At 38.5% G+C, this 9292-nt stretch overlaps 1 protein-coding gene across 1 annotated transcript; it reads right to left on the reverse strand.

Moving 5' to 3' along the window:
* Nucleotides 1-648: 648 nt before the first annotated feature.
* On the reverse strand, nucleotides 649-8878 carry CDX4 (caudal type homeobox 4). The gene is made up of 3 exons (XM_014877093.2): nucleotides 8446-8878; nucleotides 3369-3514; nucleotides 649-855 (listed from the first exon to the last, which is right to left on the reverse strand). Exons 1-3 carry the CDS (start codon nucleotides 8876-8878, stop codon nucleotides 649-651), a joined length of 786 nt encoding a protein of 261 aa, XP_014732579.2.
* Between the last annotated feature and the right edge of the window lie 414 nt (nucleotides 8879-9292).

Here is a 9292-nt window from a genome sequence, read left to right on the forward strand (position 1 = left end):
TGGAACAAATCTTGGCAGGTTTGGTATATTCTGAATCTGTAACTATTGCTTGAATACAATTCCATAGGGCAGAGATGATCTGTGTTATTTAATTAAATGCAATATGTTGGCATAGCAACATTGTTATGTTCCTTGAGCATTTAAAAGTGTTTTAAATGGCTTTGCTGTTTTTGAAAAGTAGCATTCTTTTCAGTCCATTTAAGTGTAAATATTTATTAACATCTACGGTTTCCTCTAATTATATAAATGGAACAAACCAAACACACCCGGATTTTTATATTTTCTGCAATAGGACTCTATTTTATCATCAGTTCTCTTAGTTTTCTGTGTATATGTATGATCAGACTAGAACTACCTGTATTGAATCTTCAGCTGCATCATTCTTTGTGTCAGTGTCTGAAGTAAATTACTTGCTAGCAAAGATACCGAGAGATGAATCTTAGCAGCACAAAGTCCCTGAGATTTTTGCAGTAATTAAAATATTTTGGTTATAGGCTCAGATTTCCTGCTTAGAAATCAGCACCCTGAAGGCAGATAAATGAAAATGGTCCCTTGAAAAGTTGAATTTCCAAGGTGGGAGATGGCAGTGGTGGCAAAATCCATTCTTGCTTTTTCTTTTTTTCCTGTTTTGTTTTTTTCCCCTTCTGTTCATTCTGAAACTATGACTTGATGAATGTCATTAGGCTGTAATCCATTTATTCCATGTGGTGGTGGGAACAGAGAATTTGACAGTTCATTTGGACTGAGTGAACCAGAGTCACTCTGAGCTGAGCCCCCGCTGCCATCAAACTGTGAGATTTTCTTCTTGATCATTTTTCTTTCTTTTGCTCGGCGATTCTGGAACCAGATTTTCACCTGGGGCATTATAAATGATACCTGATTAATTCAAAGTGCTGCTCAACTTTTACAGTAATTATAGCAATGGAAAGGTAGGTAAGTTCAAAAACACTATTTAAAAACCCCCAACCCAAAGCAAACAAACAAAAAGCCATGAAGAAAAAAGCCCCAGAGCTAAAACCAAACCAAAAAACCCTTCACAAACCAAAATACTGAATTTGTGCAGTGAAAAGTTTTTGCATTATTCTGTATTCATTTTTGGCATAATAATCAATGGAAAATTGATTCATTCTTTCTTGATTTCTTTTATTCTTGGGCCTGGTGTAGTGAACATGCTGTGTTATATTTAGGAACACAGAAATCAATGAACTCATTGAGACTCAGATGCCACAGAGTTCATCATTTCAGCTTTGCCAGTGTCATAATTTAGGAAGATGCAATTATGGATTATTGTGATGATATCTTTATTATCTATGTTACACATTAATTCAAAGCCAAGTAGTGAGGGTTCTTTTTCTTAATTTATGTTGTGAATGATTTTTGTGTGTGCATATATTCTTATGTATTTAAAAAGTTTTGATTGCTTTTATAACTGTAATATATAAACATGTATTTTTATATACATAAATAAGTGTACTTAATGTATACCTAAATATGTATTTTACAGATACAGATTTACTGTTATATGTATAAATAGATCTATCAGCATTACTTAAAGACAGTCAATTTCCCGGGCTTATTGTGCAGATGAAAGACTTGTTTAAGATCTACTTTAAGTATCTCTATTCTCTTTCCTTATGTGAAAGTGTGAATGAGGAGGAACTTCTGTTTTCCTTTTGTGTTTTCCTTCTTGCTAACTGTGTTCTTAATTCACAGTATTTATTACAGCCTTTAAAGTGTGTTGAATACAATACAATATAAAAGTTGTATCCTTGCTTTGTATTAAAAATCTCACTGTTTTATATTTGTTTTTATTACCTTGCTGGTATTGGCATGAAGAAGGATTTAGCTTTGTCCTGTGGAAATGCAGATCAATTATGTATTTTGTCTACATTATACTTGAAGGAACTTTACCAAGTTAAAAATGGGGTGGCATTAGGAGCAGCAGCTCTGTAAAAGGAAACTGCTGATTTTCTGCAGGATCACTGGTGACTCCAGGCATGGCTGTGTTCTAAATCAGCCAGCTTGCATAACATTAAGGTGGAGGTTGCAAATCTCTCATAACTTCAGTTCTCTGAAAATTTTCCAGTGCATCTCTATCCTCCTGTGTGACAACCTTTAGTCCATCCATGATAAACTTGGTTTTTGTTGTTCCTGCCTGGGAGCACTCCCAGTCTGTGCAGTTCATTCTCTATACTATTTGAGTCTGGACTGAACATCACTGCACTAAAATATGTTTATAAAATTCCAGTGCTTGATCCTAAAATGCCAGTGACTGTCTCTGCATTCCAATGCTTCCAGCCTCCATTGGTCCCTCTCTGGTCCATGCCCTTCCACAGACTGAGTGCAGAATGAGAGGAGGCCACTGAAAAGAGGAACATTTTAAGAGACCTGAATGTGTATATTTAGAAAGAACAAAAGCTTGTAAAATTCTAAAAAGAAAGATCTCTGGTTTATATTTACCTCGGGGTGATAATCTGGTTTTTAAATGAGATGACTAATTCAGTATCATCAAATCTGCCCTTCTCCTCCAGCTGTAGCAAAACCATTGCAATTCTGGAGGCTTGGATCCAGCAGTTATTATATCCACACACTGCACAGAGCTGTGCTTGGAAAGATGCTCTCCAACACAGGGGTTTTAGGGAATTCTCATCCTGAATTCCTCTAGTGTCTGTATGAACACAGCTAACGTAGCTGTGTCCTGCTCAGGAGCCTGGCTTTATCCAGGACAGATTAAATTTGTACTAGATATGAGTGAAGGCAGAGCTGTTCTCCAAAGGAGCAAGGATCCAAGTATGCACTTAAACATTGCCTGGATGGGTAGTCTTGGCTACACATATGTGTGGCAAAAAGAGATCCTGGCTTGAGAATCCAAGGCTGTAAAACTCCCCTGAATATTCTGAATTCTGACAGATGAAGAATGTGGCCTGTGGAAATGGTGACAATATATTTATAACCAAAAAAACCCATAGGTATCTCTTTGGATTGAGTTTTGACTTTCTTGTCTTCCAGCTGAAATATATCAAATGCTTTAGATTTTCTGCTGGCCATTATTTGGTGTGATTTCAAGAAGAAATAAAATTATGAATGTTGTAACTACTGGGACCATAAGTAAGATCCTGTTAAGCTAAAGTGTTTAAATTCCAGCTGGCTAGCAAGCTAGAATGTAAGAATCCCTACAATTTAAAGTAGAAGTTGATTCCTCCATATCACTGGAGGGTTCTGTCAGATGAGCCTGTTAATAACCATGGGGTTGTGCAGTGGGTTCTGTGTGTCAAATGCAGAGAGGCAGGGGTGGCTGCTGCTGTGTCCCCTGGCAGTGGCAGTGCCAGGGCACTGTGGGCACACCTGAGTGAGGGTGCTCTCTGTACCTGTCTCTCGGAGAGTCCCAGGTTTGCTGCGAGTTCTGACTTCCTCCTGATTGTAATGTATCTGTTGCAGTGAAATTCCTTCTCTAATTCCAGCCTCTGGTGATCTGTGTAAACAACCCGGTACTTTTCTTTTGTTCTTGTTTTACCTGGTTAGGAAAGAAAGATGATTCATATATTGAGTTGGATTTTCCATAGCAGCTTGCAAACATCTCAAGCAATTCACAGACATTAATTAAACTACAGAATACTTGTATGGGATGGTTTGCTGTGGTACAGAGGAGGAACAGAGGTGCAGGGTGAAGTAACAGAGTATTGGTTACCATAACTGTCTTTCCCTCTTTATTCCCCCCTCTCTGTAAACATACAGTTAAATGTGAAGTTCTTAAGTGATAAACACCCTGAAGCATCTTAAATAATTAAAAGCAGTACATAATTGGTGCTGGCTATATTAATCTCAAAGGGGTTTCATTTCAGTGCTCAGTGAAGTGACTTCTGTGTCTATGAGAGCATAAACACCCAGGATTTCAAGACTGAGCTTCAGTCACAATTTGTGCAGTTGTACCGTGGCCTAATTCTTTATCAGAGTTTCTGGAGATTGTCTAGCACAAAGATATGTCCTACTAGAAATGCTTTTCCTTTCTTTCGTGCCATAGGATAAACCGAGAAGTTCAATAATAATTTCATTTACTTTTTCAGAGGGGTCCAGTCTTGCAAGGTGCTGAGTACCTGTAGGATATTCCTGAGGGTACTCTGTGCTGGGCTTCCCTTTAGAGTTGGAGGTACTTGACAATTTGTAAGATGAGGCAATAAAATCTTGTAAAAGGATTTCAGGATCATCCTCTCTCTAATGTATAAAAGAAATACTCTTTGATATATTGGCAAAAAGCTGTTAAGAGAAGCATTACTAAATGTTTAGAATGTATCTCTCATTTAATATAATTTTAAAGCAGTTCTTCATATAACAATAATCCAGAGAGATCCGTTTTCAGCTTATTTGTTCTCCTTGCACTTTCAACAGCCAACTAGATAGTTTTCCTTTTTTCTTCTGATCTTCCCAGTTTTTTTTGATGTGAGTTTTCTGGGACAAACTGTAGGACAAAGACTCCTTTAAAGTGGTTCCCTAAAATCCATTGAGGTGTTAAGATGAAGCACACGCCACACAAAGGAGCGACAAGGAGATCTTATCAAGAACCCCTTTCACATTCAGAAACACAAGCCAATTGGTTTGGAATTTACAAGCCCTAAACAAATGTCAGACGCTTTCATCTTAGCAGAGGAAAAAGGGACAGAAATAGATGAAGGAATATTTTTTCCTCAGTTCTCTTTAATTTTGGACCGACACCGAGGACAGACTGGGATATTTTTATCTGAAGGTAGACACAGCTGAAATACACATAATTAGGGATATTTTCCCAATCCTATGCCACTTCAACGTCCAGCATAGAAGATTTTCCTGCCTAAATTTGCAGGACTAAATCATCCAACTAAGTTTACTTTTTTTTCATAGTACAAATCGTTGGCTTTGAAATATTTGCCCTCAGTGATAGTTCTAATGCTAACAATAGTATAGATATTCAGGTTCCTTGTAAACTGAGGGCTTAGAGGGAATCTTTGAAAACAAGTTAAAATTCAACAAGGTTATTCCGGCCTCACTATAATCAGCAAATATAACCATGATTTGAGGGGGTGGAGAAAAAGGAGTAGTTTTCCCCATTCCCCTTGGTCATAAAATTCACAGAGTATTTCTTCTGAAGACAATAAAGCTGGGAGAAGGCCTCTTTATTTGCTGTGAAAATCATCACCCTTTCCGGCAATATAACTCCTGAAGAAAGGAGGGAGAAGGAAGAGACAAGAGTGCATATCAAAGCAAAGTGAAGTGTTAAAAGGGTCTGTTGCCTCAATATGACAGATAGGCCTCAAAACCTCAGACAATGTAGGCCAGTGGAAAATAGATGTCACAACTAATTTACAAAGCAAAATAAATTAGCATTAAAGCAGGGGCCTGGCCTTTTTTCCTGCTTTTCTGTTTTGCTTTCTGGCCATGTTTCTGCTCTTCTGTAATAAGAATTACTTGTACATCACTGCTCGTTTAAACAAAGACATGAAATGTGTTGAGTATTAAAAAAAATCTTGTGGCTTAGCTTGTAACATATGAAAATAATCTTTTGTTTGGTCTTGTTAAAGTCCCTTCCCTTTCTGAGAAGGATCGCTCCCAGATGAAGTTTCATATGAAGTTTTAAAACCTTTTTCTAGGCCCTTTAGAAACCCTTTCAATAAGTTTTACACTTTGAAAGTTCTCTTGCTCTCAGAAAATACACATCTTACCCTGTTGATTACACGGGGTTTAGAAAATAATTGGAATTTCTGCTCCAGCATAAATGAAGTCGATGGCAGGTTTTATCATAGATTTTCAGTAAAACCAGGATCAGACTGTCAGGAATTCTTTAGATGTTCTTTTCCTCACTTGGAGGTCCTGACTGGGAAAGTCTCTTTACCAAGCCCACTTTCCATGTTTGACTTTTTAAAAATTTCTTACTGCCTCGTATATGTGCAATGTCTGTGTGTTTGAAGTACAACAAGGGTTGGTTCTGAATACACAGCTACAGTCTTTTTGTCAGAGGATGTATCATTTCAAATCATTCAGATAATGTCTTATCTGTTGAAAGGACAGAGTACTTCTGTCTTTGTGAGGTTGTTTCATCCTGAAGATTGACTTGATCAGGTAAAGTTTCATTTTACTTTACCTGCAGTTGAATTTTTTTTTTGGTATCAAACACTAAATAAGAATATTGCATCAGAATGTAGTGTATTTAATAGAGTCTAAACAGAGAGGAAACAATTCCCACTGACATCCCTTCACCCAAAATAGTTCCCACTGTCTTTAGGACAATATTTTAGGAGGCTCCCTCATCTAATTAGGTGTGTTGTGGTTTCTCTTACTCAATTCTGCTCATGTCCATTCATGTGTGCACACACTGGTGGAGTTAAGGATATACAAATGTTTAGGCATAGAAATGTATTTATAGAGTTTAGGGCTGTAATTCTGGGATTTTAAGGCAATGAACTTTATTAACCAGTGATAACACTGCAGGAGAGGAACCAGTAGCTACTTTGATAAACCCAAATAATATTATGGCAATAAGGAAAAACAGCAAGTGTGTTTCAAAGAGGGGTTATAATGGCATCAAGTCAGTTTTCTTCTAGAGAAAATATTGATAAGATGGTACAGTTATGTGCATAATTTTAGCCTTGTAATTTATTTGAATTTTCTTCTGTTTATCACATTTTTTTTCTATGTCAGGATTAAAATTTTCCATTTAAAAAAAACACCAATGAAAAGCCAAATCTCTTTGGTACTTTTCTTGTTTTGCACAATTACCACCTTTATGCTTTACTCTCACGATCTCTTTTTTTAAGGTGGGTTGATGCCTTGAGCTCACTTCTGTGAAGTCCTCGAGTGTTTTTACCACTTCAAAGGACTGGGTTCTAGGAATGCACAGCCTCAGGACATGCAGCTATTGATGGGATCTGTTCCACCTGTCTCCAATAGTTCATAAAGTATTTCAGAATGTGTGTAAATCCTGTGTAAGCCCTTTGCAGTCTAGAGATGAATTTAGGCCCAAAACTGTGTCTCTGAATTGCAAATATATTTTATAAATTTGAACAAGCACATGAGAAACCTTTCAGGGTCTTCCAAGACTGTTCCATAAGTGTAAAGCAAGAATTTAGATTTTCAAGTGTGTTAAACTTTAACAATGTAATTCTTCAAGAACGCCACACATTGAAAATTCAGTGCCAACATGACACAGCCAGAGCTGCCTCATTTACATTCAGTACTCTCAGCTGAATTTGATCTACACTCAAGTCTTGCATCACTTCTACACCTGGCAATCTCCAATGATGTTAATGAAGTTACTGGGATTTACATGAGTATACAGAAGGGGGGGAAAGCAGACTCAATCTGCCTGGCTTTGAAGGCCTTTGTAGAGGCTCCAAGTGGCAGGAGAGCATTGTGATATCCTAATGTTCACCAGGCATTTTATATTTAGTAACAGAGGCTAAACAATGTGTGCCTGCTTTATAATTTAGAAACAATTACCAGGCTAATTTTGCTTCTGAATAATAATCATTTGAAGGAGGATTCTATCTGAAGCACCAATGCAGATTTTTTGTGTCTTCTAAGATTGCTCCAATAGTACTTGCTCTGCTTTCTTTGGAGCATTTCTTTGATGCTCCCTAACACACTCTTACTACTTTTAACCTTAACAACAGATTTAGCAAACCTTGCTACACCCAGTTTCCACCTTGGGAAAATACATGGAAAGGTTCATCTGGCAGGCAGCTTGTGACAAGAACAGGCACATCAGTGAGTGACACTTGCAGGAAAGAGATTTTTAATTGTGTAATTGTGGAAGCTGAAAAATTCTGGCATGTAGGGAAGTAAAACTGATGTGAAATTAAATGAAAAGAAAGCTTAACCAAGGAATTATGTGATCTGCAAACAAAATAGTCTATGCTGATTGTTTGAGTCAGATTGCTTCTCTAGGAATATTTGTGCTCACCTAATAAATCTGGGCAGAAAAATAGCAGGAAAATTGCAGAAAATTGCATAATCACTGCAGTTAGATCAGAGCACATAGTTTTCTTTATAATTATGGAGGAGTCTGTAAGGTTTAAAGAGATCAACCTGATTCTATATTGATATTTTCCCTGCAGCACAAAATAACTGTTTCCGTCTGTATCTGTTAAATGTTTCTGCATTGCTCCATAACACTTTCATGATTATCATGTTTTTATCACACAAAATGCTTTACAGAATGTTCCAACAGGGATTCCTGGAGCTGAGCTCAAACCATGTCCCACCACATCAGCCATTCCACTACAGCAACCACATAAAGCCTTTATGGGAGAAAGTGAAACTACCACAAATTTAGTTAAAACTGCATTCAACATCAGTAGGTTAAATAAATGTCATAAATGACCCACCAACCTCTGTGCTTTAGGTAAAGTTAATTATTTCTAAGCTCTGTGATAGCAGAAGATGCTTTCTGAGGTTGAGAGTTGAATTTGCACTCACCAGCAGTGTTGGTTTGCACCGTTTTCCTCATCCACTCATAAGAGCTGTGCCTTTGGCTGTTGGGAGAGATTTGCTGGGCATGAATTGTATCTACAGGAGGTAACCCTGCAGCAGCAGCGGGGTGCAGGGAGCTGTAATCAGCAGAGCTGTAGGAGCCCTGGCCAGGGGACGAGCCATTGATGTGGGCAGCGGGCACGGCGCTGGAAGGGCCTGGGCCGTAGGCGCTCCAGTCGTCGCGCTGGGGGCCGTAGTGGGAGCCCCAGGCTGGGGCTGGCTGCCCGTGGGTGTCCAGGGCTGGCACAGGGTGGTATCCCATGTAGTCGGAGTAGGCTGGAGCAGACACGAAGTTTTGCACGGGCAGGTTGTTGCTGTTGGCCCTGGCAGATCCTGGGTACATGCTGGGCTCCTTCTCCAAGAGCGAGCTCACGTACATGGCTGTCCCAGATGTAAACACGGCGTCACAACATCTTGTTCCTCAGTGTCTTCTTTTACTGCTCAAAAATATTTGGTTTTCTCTAATAATGCCACTCTGCTTGGAATCTTCTACTTCATCCTCTTTTATTATCAACTGTGTTACCAGGTGCTGGTGGTAATGGTTTACCAAGATCTTGTCTGACGTCAGCCCAACTGCCTGCCTCATAATTACATTTACATTCAAATGAAGGGCTGACCAACCCCACCTTGCTGCTGGTTCTGGTGCTTTCTCTTTCAGAGAACTTTTATCTATCCTATTATCCTGCACTGATATTCAACAGCGATCCCAGTCCTGTAAGATGATGCAATAGTTGCTTGGATTTGTAACTTAAATAGTTAAATAAATACACCTTTTAAAAAGAACTTAGAGTGG

The sequence above is a fragment of the Sturnus vulgaris genome, chromosome 14 (genome assembly GCF_052056855.1).
Source record: "Sturnus vulgaris isolate bStuVul1 chromosome 14, bStuVul1.hap1, whole genome shotgun sequence".
NCBI lineage: Eukaryota > Metazoa > Chordata > Aves > Passeriformes > Sturnidae > Sturnus > Sturnus vulgaris.

Coding starts and splice junctions, on each gene's coding strand:
- CDX4 (XM_014877093.2), bottom strand. CDS start 8,878: ATGTACGTGAGCTCGCTCTTGGAGAAGGAGCCCAGCATGTACCCAGGA. Junction 3,515..8,445: donor GGTGCAAACCAACACTGCTG/GTGAGTGCAAAT, acceptor TTTCCTAACCAG/GTAAAACAAGAACAAAAGAA. Junction 856..3,368: donor TGGGACTCTCCGAGAGACAG/GTACAGAGAGCA, acceptor ATAATGCCCCAG/GTGAAAATCTGGTTCCAGAA.